The sequence below is a fragment of the Delphinus delphis genome, chromosome 12 (assembly GCF_949987515.2).
Source record: "Delphinus delphis chromosome 12, mDelDel1.2, whole genome shotgun sequence".
In the NCBI taxonomy this organism is placed as follows: domain Eukaryota; kingdom Metazoa; phylum Chordata; class Mammalia; order Artiodactyla; family Delphinidae; genus Delphinus; species Delphinus delphis.
In genome coordinates this window covers 31,691,070-31,707,444 of record NC_082694.2, presented here as the reverse complement: position 1 = coordinate 31,707,444, position 16,375 = coordinate 31,691,070, and the positions used below count along the sequence as shown (strand labels likewise).

The window sequence follows — 16,375 nt, the reverse complement described above, 5'->3', positions numbered from 1 at the left end:
TTCATTCATATTTTTAAAAATTATAATTGTAAAGATCTATTAAGTTATCATGCACTGTACAAGCATCTCACTTTCACTGCACCACAACACTGCATGAGGTCTGGGGGTTTTGTTGTTATTGTTGGTCCTTAATAAAGTATCTGTAATATGAAAAAAACTAAACCAATAACCCAATTGTAAATCAGACTTTTATGTGTTCTACCCTTTTCCCCCCATGGGTCACTGACCTTTGATAAAGGTTAAATGCACACAGAAAACTATCAGCCCCAAATAAGTATTCTATTAGCTCATTAACGGACAATACACAGAATATAAATATTTTCCCAAAATAAAACTTTAAATGCACTAAAAGAGGAACTTCCCTGGCGACCCAGTGGTTAAGACTCTGCGCTTCCACTGCAGGGGGCATGGGTTCAATCACTGGTCAGGGAACTAAGATCCCGTAGGCCGTGCGACGTGGGCAAAAAGAAAAAAGGAAAAAACAATGTGCTAAAAGAACACTGATTCTCAACTAGTCTACTCTCCATCACTGTGATTAGCATCAGCTAAATAATCTGCTAAAGGAGGATACAATCTAATTCATCTGAAAATCATTAACTAATACAACATATTACACTGTCAAAAATTCTTTGCAGGCTGAGGTCTCTAGAAAGCCTTGAAGACGAAGTCCAAATCCCAATAACGCAGCACATCCAGAAAAATTCACTACTAAATATCATTTCTCCCTTTTTTTTTAAGAAATGTAATTCCTTTTTTTTTGAGATTTTTTTTAATTGAAGTAATATTGGCTTGAACATTACATGTTTCATGTATATAACATTATATTTCTACTTCTATATACCCTGTATACTCTGTTCTCTGTTTCTACATTCTTGGTTTTTTCTGGTTTGGTTTGTTCATTTAAAGAAATGTAATTCTGGAATTCCCCTGGTGATCCAGTGGTTAGGACTCTGTGCTTTCACTGCTGAGGGTGCAGGTTCAATCCCTGGTTGAGGAACTAAGATCCCACAAGCCTCGCGTTGCAGCCAAATAAAAAAAAGAAAAAGCAATTCTGATGGTAAAAGTAATACATTCAGAGAATTAAAGATTAAATATAATAATCAAATACCAATTTTTTTAAAGCAATTTAAATGCTAATGACAAAAAACAACTGTTTTTAAGACAAGTTGTAGACTCAACACATTTTTACAAGAAAATTCAGAGTGATGCAATATTAAATTCACTATCTTCAATACATGTAATTCAACAACAGCCTTCAATTTTGATATTATTTCTAACTTCAATCTCCCTGGTTTACATTAGCTTATTGTGTGAATCTTGAGATCCTGAGTACAATTTTATAGGGAAAGAGGTATTCTCTAAACCAGTATCCCTCTCCAAACAAACTTAAATTTTTTTTTTTTTCAAACTTAAATTTTAACTACTTGATAAACTAATAAAATTCACACTAAACATTTGTTAGCTCATAAAAGTTTCTTGCGCTGAAGAAATCCTGCAAATTCTTTAACTCGTGTCCCCGAAGCTTTCCACTATACCACCCGGCCTCAGCTTCCCCTTCTGCGAAATGAATGGGCTTGACTGAGAGATGGTAAAATAAGTTTCACAATAAGTGCCAACAGGTTTTTAATTGGTATTGGCTCTAGAGAGCACCTCTGAAAAGGATTCAGTGACCCTGTCTCTCATACAGGAAGGAAAGCCATGACTGGTTAGCAACTTCTATTACACGGGGAGTCACAGCACAGGGGCCAAATATTTCCTCCCTCTGACATCTGAGGACACCTGCAGTGCCCTCCAGCTTGATGTTCTATGGTTTTTGAGGATTCTTCTTTGATTGCTATAGAGATTGCTATATGCTAAGCATGTGGTGCTTTTTAATACCTCTACAGACTGTACTCCTCTGGGCCTCAATTCTTTGTTCTGACAGTTACATGATTTGTTCTGTGTACACTGTATTAGCAAATTAAAGCTAGAAACCTGGTGGAGGGCCTTAGCATTTTCAGAGTATATCATTAAGAATTAATAAAAGCAAAGTAACATATAAAATATGAGGACATTTTTCTACAAAACATCTTTCTACAAAACATTTTTCTACATTTTCTTATTATCACACCTAAGATAATGCTCTAGTTCATCTAATACAATGTTCATATATTCACATTTTCCCTATTAACAAAAATAAATGTCTCTTACAGCTGATTTGTTTATTCTACAATATAATAAAGGATCACAGCTCACCTTTGATTGTTACGTCTCATAAGTCTCTTTGAATCCAGAATGGTCTCCCCTAATGCCCTGTTTTCCTCTAAGACACTGACTTACTGATAAGCCAGGAGCAATTTTCTTGTTGAATTTCTCACCTCTGGCTATGCCTAATTGATTCCACACTGTGTGGTCTAACCAGTTCCTCTATTCCTTGTATTTCCTGCAAACTGGAAGAGAAATCTAAAGGCTTGACTGATTTAGGTTAAAACTGAGGGACAAGAATTATTCACAAGTATGTATGTTTTTTATATTGTCTGGTGACTCCCTATTAGTGATGCTAAGATTCATCACTGCTTTAAGGTAAAGACAAACAGATCACTTAGCCTGTGATATTCTGAAAGCATCCTCACAATACTTTCTAGGACTTCAGATATTGACAGCATTGATTTTAAGACAGTCATATTTTCTTTCTTTGTGGTCCATATATAAATGGTACATCTCCCAATAAGCGGCATCTTAGATTCGATGAAATACCATATATCAATTCCAATTCAAAACCTGCCTTTTCCTTGATAGAGGAAGCACCACTGTTACCAATAATCATTACTGTCATTTATTTTGGTTCACTATTGGAACAAAGAAAAGGGGAAGGGGAGGAATTGAGGAAGAAGAAGTAGGAGCAATATTTCTCCTTGCATAACCAGGCAGGAACTAAAAGGAATAAAAGGATGACACATGTAGAGAAATTTTCTAAGATCAAAGTAACAGAGCTGGGAGAAGAAAGTTATCCCTGGTTAGGAAAATGAAAGATAAAGAGGTTGAATCTGTCAGTTTTACAGAGCAGCCCCTTGAGAGCACAGCTGGCCCACTTGTACAGATTAGTGGGTTATCTGTAATCTTGGGGTAGCTGGGAAAATATAACAGCAAATAATTTGCCAATCAGACATGCAGGGCATGTTTACAGGGTAGGTATTCATAACTCAAAATGGTGCTTATTAGAGTAGCAATCCCTATTTCAGGTCTTTGATTTGTCTTATCAAACTTCACAATAAATAGTACTGCTTAAGGTAACTACAAAAGACTAAAAATCAACTCTCCACCACTCTTCAGTAATTGCTCCAATAACACAAACAGTAGTTGTATGGAGCACAGGAGACTTTCTACTCCCAAATCAGCTTGTGCTTCCAAAGTACAAATTTTCTTATTCATGTAATACACTTGGAATAAATATCTCCCTAACTGAAGCAAGGACTTGCACCTACAGGCATCACTCTCAGAAAACGGCAACTTAAATTCAATGACATAAAAGCACTTTTGAACACCTTGCTTAACAAGATATTCAGACATGACCTAGATCACAGACTTGACACATCTGGTTAAAAGCAATCTAGCTGTAGGCAAAGACTATTAAATCTTATTGAAATGAAAACTGAATGCAATTTAGCTGACCAATCAAATTATTAAAGTTCCTATGTCTGGTTGAATTTATGTTCTTACAAATAAAAAATTTTACATTTTTTGAGGTATAGTTGACCTGCAATATTATATTAATTTCAAGAAGAAATTTTGCTTTTACATATTTTTTCACTTGACAACTTCAATATTCTGATGAAACCCTAGACATTGGAATTTATCAATATTAAGTGTTCAAATTCCTTCTCTAAATTTTATACCTTCTGAAACAGAATCCATCTACAACGCTACTTAAGTTTCATTTAAAAATCTTTTCTTATAACCCAAGTTACAAATTATCATCGTTAAAGATTCAAATAACACAAATCCTACAGAATGAACTGTGAAAAATCTCCTTTTTCTACCTCCACACAGGAGATAACCACCATTAACCCCACACACTGTCCCAATCCTTCAGCTATGAATTTTTCTACATATATGAACTCAGATGTACATGGTTTTAGAGGTTTTGTTTTTTTTAACCAAATATGATAATATACATATTGCTCTGTAGTTTTTTCTCTTAAGATGCTGGAGATCTTTCTATATCAGTACAACCCATCTACCCCAGTCTACGGAACGTTGCATAATAAAAATAGTCCATAATAGATTTTTCATATTTTACCTAGCCATTTACCTATTTATTGAGGTTTTTCTAACTCTTTGTAATTATAAACAATTCTGCTATTAAGGTTATACACACCAACTATACACTTGCCATAAAACATAGTCAATACTATAATTATAGAGGCACATCCTACAGGTAAGATTCCTTTAAAAGAAGAAATATTTGAGATAACATTTCCTACAACCCTAAAAACACAAAGAAAAAGTTATATGGAGTGACACATGAGAAATTTCAATTATTTGTGTGTTTTTTTAATTGTTCAAAATCTTTTTCCTATTTACAAAATGCTGGTTCAAGTGCCTCCTACTTTGTTGTAAATAAATGGGGCCACTGGAAGGAGCTCTGTAACACTTCTCTCTTGCATATTTAACATCCTGGAACTCAAAGCACTGTTTAAACACTGACATCTCTAATTATACACTCCCTCACAGTCTACCTATATCATCATCTTTCCCGAGAAAAAGCATGCACTTACTGCTCACACACCTTTAAACATTCCATCTCTCCCACTTCTCTCTCATCAATCACATCAGACCACAATTTTTCTTCATGCTGCCAAGCCAGCCCCTCTGGGCCCATTATACTCTCACCCCTGTGTCCCTGAGCACTCCTATAGTGAAGTCCATCCATTTCAGGTCATCCATTTATCTCAGGTTCACTTTCATGGGGGCCCTCCCAACTGTTGACCAATCCTGCTAATTCACTGCTTGTCTAAATTTTACACTTCCCCCAGATATTATTCTAAAGTCTAGAATCTAGACTACTCTCAAACCCCCATTTCTCTCTTCCCAGCCTCTTTCTCATTTTCAGTAGATTCTTCCTTTATAGAATTGAAGCCTTCTTCTTCATCTTAACAGTATAATACCCTATAAGCCTATCCTTCCTATAGACTGAAAATAGAGAAACATATTCCGCACATATGCCCTGAACCAGCCTCTCCTGCTTGTAACTCTTGGTAAGAGATTCCTCAATTTTGTAAATACAGAACTTTTTGTTAACATCAAAATATTTTGAGGATCCTATACAATAGAGGGTTGAATTTTTATTATCCAATGATCTAGATCAACTTTTAGTCAATTTAGAGACAATGCTTAGAGTATGAATCAATCAGCGAACACCTGGCATTAATTTCACAGCTTACACATCAGGAACTCAACTTTTCAACTCTACCAGGGACCTCAGTTTCACAATACTCTCTTTTGTTGGTATACATGCTCTCCTCAACACTAACTCAAATCCCAGCTACACTGCTGGACACCCTATGCCAAACGACTAGCAAGACAGGAACACAACCCCACCCATTAGCAGAGAGGCTGCCCAAAATCATAATAAGTCTACAGACACCCCAAAAGACACCACCAGACGTGGACCTGCCCACCAGAAAGACAAGATCCAGCCTCATCCACCAGAACACAGGCACTAGTCCCCTCCACCAGGAAGCCTACACAACCCACTGAACCGACCTTAGCCACTGGGGACAGACACAAAAAACAACAGGAACTACGAACCTGCAGCCTGTAAAAAGGAGACCCCAAACACAGTAAGATAAGCAAAATGAGAAGACAGAAAAACACACAGCAGATGAAGGAGCAAGATAAAAACCCACCAGACCTAACAAATGAAGAGGAAATAGGCAGTCTACCTGAAAAAGAATTCAGAATAATGATAGTAAACATGATCCAAAATCCTGGAAATAGAGAAAAAGCAAGAAACATTAAACAAGGACCTAGAAGAACTAAAGATGAAACAAGCAACGATGAACAACACAATAAATGAAATTAAAAATACTCTAGATGGGATCAATAGCAGAATAACTGAGGCAGAAGAACGGATAAGTGACCTGGAAGATAAAATAGTGGAAATAACTACTGCAGAGCAGAATAAAGAAAAAAGAATGAAAAGAACTGAGGACAGTCTCAGAGACCTCTGGGACAACATTAAACGCACCAACATTAGAATTCTAGGGGCCCAGAAGAAGAAGAGCAAAAGAAAGGGACTGAGAAAATATTTGAAGAGATTATAGTTGAAAACTTTCCTAATATGGGGAAGGAAATAGTTAATCAAGTCCAGGAAGCACAGAGAGTCCCATACAGGATAAATCCAAGGAGAAACATGCGAAGACACATATTAATCAAACTATCAAAAATTAAATACAAAAAAAACATATTAAAAGCAGCAAGGGAAAAGAAACAAATAACACACACGGGAATCCCCATAAGGTTAACAGCTGATCTTTCAGCAGAAACTCTTCAAGCCAGAAGGGACTGGCATATGTCTATATTTAAAGTGATGAAGGAGAAAAACCTGCAACCAAGATTACTCTACCCAGCAAGGATATCATTCAGATTTGATGGAGAAATTAAAACCTTTACAGACAAGCAAAAGCTAAGAGAATTCAGCACCACCAAACCAGCTTTACAGCAAATGCTAAAGGAACTTCTCTAGGCAAGAAACACAAGAGAAGGAAAAGACCTACAATAACAAACCCAAAACAATTAAGAAAATTGGAATAGGAACATACATATCAATAATTACCTTAAATGTACATGGATTAAATGCTCCCACCAAAAGACATAGACTGGCTGAATGGATACAAAAACAAGACCTGTATACATGCTGTCTACAAGAGACCCACGTCAGACCTAGGGACACATACAGACTGAAAGTAAGGGGATGGAAAAAGATATTCCATGCAAATGGAAACCAAAAGAAAGCTGGAATAGCAATTCTCATATCAGACAAAATAGACTTTAAAATAAAGACTATTACAAGAGACAAAGAAGGACACTACATAATGATCAAGGGATCAATCCAAGAAGATATAACAACTGTAAATATTTATGGACCCAACATAGGAGCACCTCAATACATAAGGCAAATACTAACAGCCATAGAAGGGGAAATCGACAGTAAAACAATCATAGTAGGGGACTTTAACACCCCACTTTCACCAATGGACAGATCATCCAAAATGAAAATAAATAAGGAAACACAAGCTTTAAATGATACATTAAACAAGGTGGACTTAATTGATATTTATAGGACATTCCATCCAAAAACAACAGAATACACATTCTTCTCAAGTGCTCATGGAACATTCTCCAGGATAGATCATATCTTGGGTCACAAGTCAAGCCTTGGTAAATTTAAGAAAATTGAAATTTTATCAAGTATCTTCCCCCACCACAACGCTATGAGACTAGATATCAATTACAGGAAAAGATCTGTAAAAAATACAAACACATGGAGGCTAAACAATACACTAGTTAATAACCAAGAGATAACTTAAGAAATCAAAGAGGAAATCAAAAAATACCTAGAAACAAATGACAATGGAGATACGACGACCCAAAACCTATCGGATGCAGCAAAAGCAGTTCTAAGCGGGAAGTTTATAGCAATACAATCCTACCTTAGGAAACAGGAAACATCTCGAATAAACAACCTAACCTTGCACCTAAAGCAATTAGAGAAAGAAGAACAAAAAAACCCCAAAGTGAGCAGAAGGAAAGAAATCATAAAGATCAGATCAAAACTAAATGAAAAAGAAATGAAGGAAATGATAGCAAAGATCAATAAAACTAAAAGCTGGTTCTTTGAGAAGATAAACAAAATTGATAAACCATTAGCCAGACTCATCAAGGAAAAAAGGGACAAGACTCAAATCAATAGAATTAGAAATGAAAAAGGAGTAGTAACAACTGACACTGAAGAAATACAAAAGATCATGAGAGATTACTACAAGCAACTCTATGCCAATAAAATGGACAACCTGGAAAAAATGGACAAATTCTTAGAAATGCACAACCTGCCAAGACTGAATCAGGAAGAAATAGAAAATATGAACAGACCAATCACAAGCACTGAAATTGAAACTGTGATTAAAAATCTTCCAACAAACAAAAGCCCAGGACCAGATGGCTTCACAGACGAATTCTATCAAACATTTAGAGAAGAGCTAACACCTATCCTTCTCAAACTCTTCCAAAATATAGGAGAGGGAGGAACACTCCCAAACTCATTCTACGAGGCCACCATCACCCTGATACCAACACCAGAAAAGGATGTCACAAAGAAAGAAAACTACAGGTCAAAATCACTGATGAACATAGATGTAAAAATCCTCAACAAAATACTAGCAAACAATCCAACAGCACATTAAAAGGATCATACACCATGATCAAGTGAGGTTTATTCCAGAAATGTAAGGATTCTTCAATACATGCAAACCAGTCAACGTGATACACCATATTAACAAATTGAAGGGGAAAAACAATATGATCAAATCAAGAGATGCAGAGAAAGCTTTCGACAAAATTCAACACCAAATTATGATAAAAACCCTGCAGAAAGTAGGCATAGAGGGAACTTTCCTCAACATAATAAAGGCCATATATGACAAACACACAGCCAACATCATCCTCAATGGTCTAAAACTGAAAGCATTTCCACTAAGATCAGGAACAAGACAAGGTTGCCCACTCTCACCACTCTTATTCAACATAGTTTTAGAAGTTTTAGTCACAGCAATCACAGAAGAAAAGGAAATAAAAGGAATCCAAATCGGAAAAGAAGAAGTAAAGCTGTCACTGTTTGCAGATGACATGATACTATACATAGAGAATCTTGAAGATGCTACCAGAAAACTACTAGAACGAATCAATGAATTTGGTAAAGTAGCAGGATACAAAATTAATGCACAGAAATCTCTGGTATTCCTATACACTAATGATGAAAAATCTGAAAGTGAAATTAAGAAAACACTCCCATTTACCACTGCAACAAAAAGAATAAAATATCTAGGAATAAACCTACCTAAGGAGACAAAAGACCTGTATGCAGAAAATTATAAGACACTGATGAAAGAAACTAAAGATGATATAAATAGATGGAGAGACAGACCATGTTCTTGGATTGGAAGAATCAACATTGTGAAAATTACTCTACTACCCAAAGCAATCTACAGATTCAATGCAATCCCTATCAAACTACAAGTGGCATTTTTCACAGACCTAGAACCAAAAATTTCACAATTTGTATGGAAACACAAAAGACCCCGAATAGCCAAAGCAATCTTGAGAACGAAAAACGGAGCTGGAGGAATCAGGCCTCCTGACTTCAGACTATACTACAAAGCTACAGTAATCAAGACAGTATGGTACTGGCACAAAAACAGAAAGATAGATCAATGGAACACGATAGAAAGCCCAGAGATAAACCCACGCACATATGGTCACCTTATCTTTGATAAAGGAGGCAGGAATGTACAGTGGAGAAAGGACAGCCTCTTCAATAAGTGGTGCTGGGAAAATTGGACAGGTACATGTGAAAGTATGAGATTAGAACACTCCCTAACACCATACACAAAAATAAGCTCAAAATGGATTAAAGACCTAAATGTGAGGCCAGAAACTATCAAACTCTTAGAGGAAAACATAGGCAGAACACTCTATGACATAAATCACAGCAAGATCCTCTTTGACCCACCTCCTAGAGAAATGGAAATAAAAGCAAAAATAAACAAATGGGACCTAATGAAACTTCAAAGCTTTTGCACAGCAAAGGAAACCATAAACAAGACCAAAAGACAACCCTCAAAATGGGAGAAAATATTTGCAAATGAAGCAACTGACAAAGGATTAATCTCCAAAATTTACAAGCAGCTCATGCAGCTCAATAACAACAACAAAAAAAACAACCCAATCCAAAAATGGGCAGAAGACCTAAATAGACATTTCTCCAAAGAAGATATACAGACTGCCAACAAACACATGAAAGAACGCTCAACGTCACTAATCATTAGAGAAATGCAAATCAAAACTACAATGAGATATCATCTCACACCAGTCAGAATGGCCATCATCAAAAAATCTAGAAACAATAAATGCTGGAGAGGGTGTGGAGAAAAGGGAACCCTCCAGCACTGTTGGTGTGAATGTGAATTGGTACAGCCACTATGGAAAACAGTATGGAGGTTCCTTAAAAAACTAAAAATAGAACTACCATACGACCCAGCAATCCCACTACTGGGCATATACCCTGAGAAAACCATAATTCAAGAAGAGTCATGTACCAAAATGTTCACTGCAGCTCTATTTACAATAGCCAGGACATAGAAGCAACCTAAGTGTCCATCAACAGATGAATAGATAAAAATGTGGCACATATATACAATGGAATATTACTGAGCCATAAAAAAACGAAATTGAGTTATTTGTAGTGAGATGGATGGACCTAGAGTCTGTCATACAGAGTGAGGTAAGTCAGAAAGAGAAAGACAAATACTGTACGCTAACACATATATATGGAATCTAAGAAAAAAAAAAATGGTACTGATGAACCTAGTTGCAGGGCAGGAATAAAGATGTAGACATAGAGAATGGACTTGAGGACACGGGGTGGGAGGGGGAAGCTGGGGCAAAGTGAGAGTAGCACCGACAGATATACACTACGGAATGTAAAATAATTAGCTAGTGGGAAGCAGCTGCATAGCACAGGGAGATCAGCTCGGTGCTTTGCGATGACCTAGAGGGGTTGGATAGGGAGGATGGGAGGGAGGCTCAAGAGGAAGTGGATATGAGGACATATGTATGCATATGGCTGATTCACTTTGGTGTACAACAGAAACTAACACAGGATTGTGAAGCAATTATACTCCAATAAAGATTGAAAACAAAAACAAAAACTCTTCCCCACCTTCTACTGCTCATTACCAGGACCTATTAACTTTCCCCTTTCCAGGGAACACAACTGAGGAAATGCTCATTAAGCAATAATTCTTTTCTTTCACAACTACTTTATACCCAGTATGATTTCTAAGAATATGTTAACACTAGTAGTTTTATGATTTATCCTAGAAGCCAGTCTTAGCATCCCTCAACCAGCCACAAAGCTATTACACAGTATAATTACAGAAAAAATTTTAAGGATTCATTTCAGGATATTTTTTAATTGCAGCTCTTTTACTGTTTTTAAATATTATCTCATTTACAAAAATATCATTTATATACACCATTGGACCAGAAGGGTATAATCCTACATTTATAAAAAAACAGCAAAATCTGTTAAGAGCTGTGCGTAACTTAAGTGAATTGACACTCTCTCACTGAAGCCAAAGGTAAAACAGATTAAAAAGGACAAAGTATTCCAAAGAACCAAGAATAAGAGGAAGACAAAATAAATTTTAAAAATAGATACACTGTTTTTCTCTGGAAGATTCATAATGCTTACTAGCATATTAAAAGTTCAAAAAAGTCCTGCAATTAAAAAAAAAGCCAGGTCAACACTGTTCAGTCTGTGGCTTCTCAAATTTATTTGACCATAAAATCTTTTTTTTCCCCTCAGTAAGATATTAACATCCCAATACAACCTGATAAATATAATAACAGTTTTAACAGTATCTCTGATTGGAAAAAGCTATCAAAAAGAATTGTTAGTCCTCATTCTTCTGCTTCAACACTCTGCAATGTTGAAACGAAATCTTTTAGAAAAACTTGAACCAGCAGCAGGTAATCAGAAAGTAAATCTCTAAATTTTCCCATCTAATCTCATTCCTACTCAATATCTCTGCCTAGAAATTTTATGTCAATAATTAAGATGTGGGAGGAAAATAAGGACAAATCTTTGTCTTCTTAACAGTTAACTTTCAGAATTTACATTGAAGAGGAAAGAAATTCTGAACCCTATTCCTGGAATCATGTAAAACTGGTCCAGGTTAAAAGCAGGAACTTAGAAATGCCTCAAATACTAGTTCTTTTTTTTTTTTTTTAACGTCTTTATTGGCGTATAATTGCTTTACAATGGTGTGTCAGTTTCTGCTTTATAACAACGTGAATCAGTTACACATATACATATGTTCCCATAACTAGTTCTTTATTTCTTGTTTATCACCTGTTTCCTCAGCAGCATAACATGGTGGAATGGGGATGATGACTCTGTGAAAACGCCTAACAACTAATCACCACCCTGAAAGCCTCACCCTTATCTGAACCTTTTCTAAACCAGATCTGATTTTTTCTTTTATAGTACTGTACTTTGACTTCTGTTTTTCCTGGAACAAGATAAAGAAATCATCTGCAACGAGAAAGCCAGATACTTGACTAGGTGCACACCTCATCATTCAGTAACAGTTAATTACCAAACAAGCACACTGGGGATTGCAAATTCATTACCTCACAGCTCCAAACTAAATTATGTCTTTTGCAAAACCACTCTACTACCTAGACACTGCAAAAGTGTAACTGATTCTAAAGCCAGCTCTACCACTAATAATTTCAGCAGGCTATTTATAATTGTTTCTGTGTGCTTTTTTTTCAGTCTACTCTAAATTTAAACTTGCTCTTCATTTCAGAAGCTGAAATTAACATAAAGTTAAATGCAGGAAAAATAGACACTAATGAGTACAAGCTACTCCTGCTCAGTTCCTCTTGCAAAAGGCTACATAGAATGTTTCCCAGGTAGCTTCAATTCTATTACAATCATACTTCCCTTAAAAAAAAAGTGTTCTTGGGACTTCACTGGTGGCACAGTGGTTAAGAATCCATCTGCTAATGCAGGGGACAGGGGTTCAAGCCCTGGTCCGGGAAGATCCCACATGCCTCGGAGCAACTAAGCCCGTCTGCCACAACTACTGAGCCTGCGCTCTAGAGCCCGCGAGCCACAACTACTGAGCCCATGTGCTGCAACTACTGAAGCCCGCGCGCCTAGAGCCTGTGCTCGTCAACGAGAAGCCTCACCGCAATGAGAAGCCCGCGCACCACAACGAAGAGTAGCCCCCAGTCGCCTCAACTAGAGAAAGCCCGCGCTCAGCAACAAAGACCCAACACAGCCAAAAATAAATAAATTAAATAAATAAAATTTTTTTTAAAAGTGTTCTTTCTTCCAGGGGTAAGGTCAGTTGTAAATTTCAATAAGGAAGGTAAGAATTCAATTCTTTTTACTGACAATAGCCAAGTTAATACGAATTTTAGAGCATATCAGTCATTTCAGATATAATTCTGACAATTATAACTTTAACTCACACTTTTATCTAATTATTAAAACGACTAAGTCTCAAAACATGGACTAAAAGGGCCTAACTTTATGTTTTAACTGTTCTAGGTAAAACATTCATTAAATGTAGACCAATATTTCTCATACGTAAGTGTTTCAAATGGGTGCACATGCAAGTAATAAATGATGTACGATCTCTCTCCACGGTCACTTCCAGGCCCATTCACCAAGGCATTGATTAGCAATGGCTTCTGTTGAGATGGGGGGAGGCAGGAAGTAAGATCATATGAAATGTCATTGTCGTAGCTCTAGCTATAGTTCTATTTTCTGCTGGGCGTGCCCGAAAGAAAGCAACTAAAATTAAATATTTTTTAAAAGGTAAATCCTGGAAGAATGCGAGATAAATTCAAGAGACCTCACCTGATGTTCCACAGGTTGCCTCCCTCACCTGCTGGACTCTTTTGAAGTCACTCCCCTCCACCCCTCAGTTCCCTCAGCCCTCGCTCCTTTTCCAACTCAGACAGTGCTCTTCGCTCCTGGTTCCCTTCTTGGCGCAAAGCCTCCTTCGACCTCCCCAGATCCCTTCTAGGGCCCGCCCTCCTCTCAGGTGCCGTCCTAGGTCCCCGCTCCAGCTCCCAGAGGCCGGCCCCCGCCCCCAGCACCCGCAGGCACCGCGGGACACCCCCGCCCAACACCCTGACTTCGCACCCTCCACACTCCCGCTCCCGCCGGTTCCACCGGCCTCAGCGACGCCCGCACCGCACCCCAGCACCGCCCCGCAACACGCCCCCCGCCCGCGGCCCCCTTACCGCACATGATGTAGGAGGCACGGCCTGCAAGGCAAGCGGCGAGCGGCTGGCGAGTTCGAGAGAGCACACAAGCCTTTTGGGCGGTCAGCGGGCTTGGGGGCCAGGGGGTCGCCGACACGACTCCCTCACGGATGCCACGGCCGAGGCAATGAAACCCGTCCCGTCCTCCCGGGCTTGCCAGCAACTGCTGCTGGGCCCCGCCCCCCGGCGCACACCGCGCCGCCGCCGCCACCGCCCGCAGGTCCCATTGGGCCGCGTCCGCGCCGCTCAAGCGCAGGTCCCGCCTCCCCGCACAGCCCCGCCCCTCACCGCCCCAGGGCCCACGCAGGCGCTGGCCTGCTGGCGGCTGAGACGTGGCACCGGCTCGCGGCCGCATCCGCTTGAGGTTCCTGGAGCCGCCCGACCACCGGGCGCGCAGCGGGAGGCACTGCCCTGCGGGAGGGAAAGAACTGGGAGGCTGGCAGGGAACGATGGAGAGATTAGCAATGAGGATGGTATTGTTACCAAAGCAAATAGCGTTGGGGCACGCGCCTAAAGCAGTCCAAGGCCCCAAGCTCCGGCGCCCCACCAAGCGGGGAGAGAGGAGGAAGAAAGAAGGATACCTGATCCTAGGGGACAAACAAAGTCAGGGTGGAAAGAGGACATAAGCTTGTAAAAAAATTGGAAAGAATTGAGTGAGATGAGGGAAGAGAGGTACCAATCAGGTCTGGCCAGTCTTTCTGGTGACAGCGATTCAGTTCCCGACTTTAGCTCTAAGTCAGATTCTTGGCCTCGAAAGCCTTCCGCTCCCCATTCCCACCCCCATCCACTGCCTCCATAACCCCCAGTTTTTTACAGAGGGGGAGTGGGTCGAATGTAAGGCTCGACTATCCAACACTAGGCGCCTGGGCTTAAACGCTGCTGGCCCATACTTCTGATGGCCCACGTCTCAGACAGTAGGAATTGCCTGGATTTGACAGCCTTCCATTGGACTCATGAACTATTAATCCTATGAATTAATGCACAAGTCCTGCCAAGAGAGACTTAATCAGAGAGAGATGATGTTTCTGAAAATTGATTACCTGAGCATTTGCTTTAATATTTAAATGCTATTTTTAGTCAAATGTAGATGGTTATTATAACGCTATTAATGGCCCAAGACTAGAATCAAATAAAAACTTGCCTGACGTACAGAACATTGCATGGTCTTCTGATCCCAGATGTCTGGTCTTACCTCACACTACTGCTCTCTTCCTACTCCACCTTTCAGCCGTTTACACTCTAACAACCCTGAACAGGTAGTTTCCCAACAGGTCCAACGTTCTCAAATCTTTTGCACATATTGGTTACTCTTTGGGGAATCCCCAGCCCATCTCTGCTTAAATGCTACTTCTTGGGGAAAACCCTTTTTGTCTTCCCCCAGAGAGGCTGGAGGACAGTCATTAACCTCTCATTCTTTGAGCTGCCTCCTTTAAAGCAATATGCTTCAATATTTTATGATTTTTTAATATGTTTCCCTACAAAGCTAAGTTTCTTGAGAGTAGAACAAGTCTTTGCATACCCAACACCTGGTATAAACTCTAGCACAAAGTAAGGGATCAAAAATGTTTTTGAAGGAGTGAAAAAAGTCATATGTTCTTAGCAGAATTGACTTTCTATGGCTGGTTATCTGATCAAATGAGCAAACGGCTTTCCAGCTTTTCTTAGAGGGAAAAAGATGCCATTTTAGCATGTGTTCGGAAAAGATGAAAACGCTAATTCAAAAAGATACATGCACCCCAATGTTCAAAGCAGCACTATTTACAATAGCCAAAGCATGGAAGCAGATACATGGATAAAGAATGTCCACTGACAGATACATGGATAAAGAAGATGTGGTATATACATATACAATGGAATACTACTCAGCCATAAAAAGGAATGAAATAAGGCCATTTGCAGCAACATGGATGGTCCTATAGATTATCAAACTAAGTGAAGTCAGACAAAGACAAATATCACTTATACGTGGAATCTAAAAAAATGATATAAATGAGCTTATTTACAAAACAGAAATAGACTCACAGACATAGAAAACAGCCTATGGTTACCAAAGGGGAAATGGAGGGAGGGATAAATTAGGATTTGAGAATTAACATATACATACTACTATATATAAAATAGATAACCAACAAGGACCTACTGTATGGCACAGGGAACTATATTCAATAACTTGTAATAACCTATAATAGAAAAGAATCTGAAAAAGAATATATATAGGGCTTCCCTGGTGGCGCAGAGGTTGAAAGTCCACCTGCCAATGCAAGGGACACGG

At 38.8% G+C, this 16,375-nt stretch overlaps 1 protein-coding gene across 2 annotated transcripts in view; it reads right to left on the bottom strand.

The window, feature by feature from the left end:
- GFPT1 (glutamine--fructose-6-phosphate transaminase 1) overlaps nucleotides 1-14,249 on the bottom strand; it is a 72,817-nt gene extending 58,568 nt beyond the window's left edge. For both annotated transcript variants that reach the window (XM_060026452.1, XM_060026453.1), the window contains exon 1: nucleotides 14,083-14,249. In XM_060026452.1, the coding sequence (XP_059882435.1) occupies nucleotides 14,083-14,089 (7 nt within the window). In that variant the 5' untranslated portion in view covers nucleotides 14,090-14,249. The remainder of the gene's footprint in view (nucleotides 1-14,082) is intronic.
- Between the last annotated feature and the right edge of the window lie 2,126 nt (nucleotides 14,250-16,375).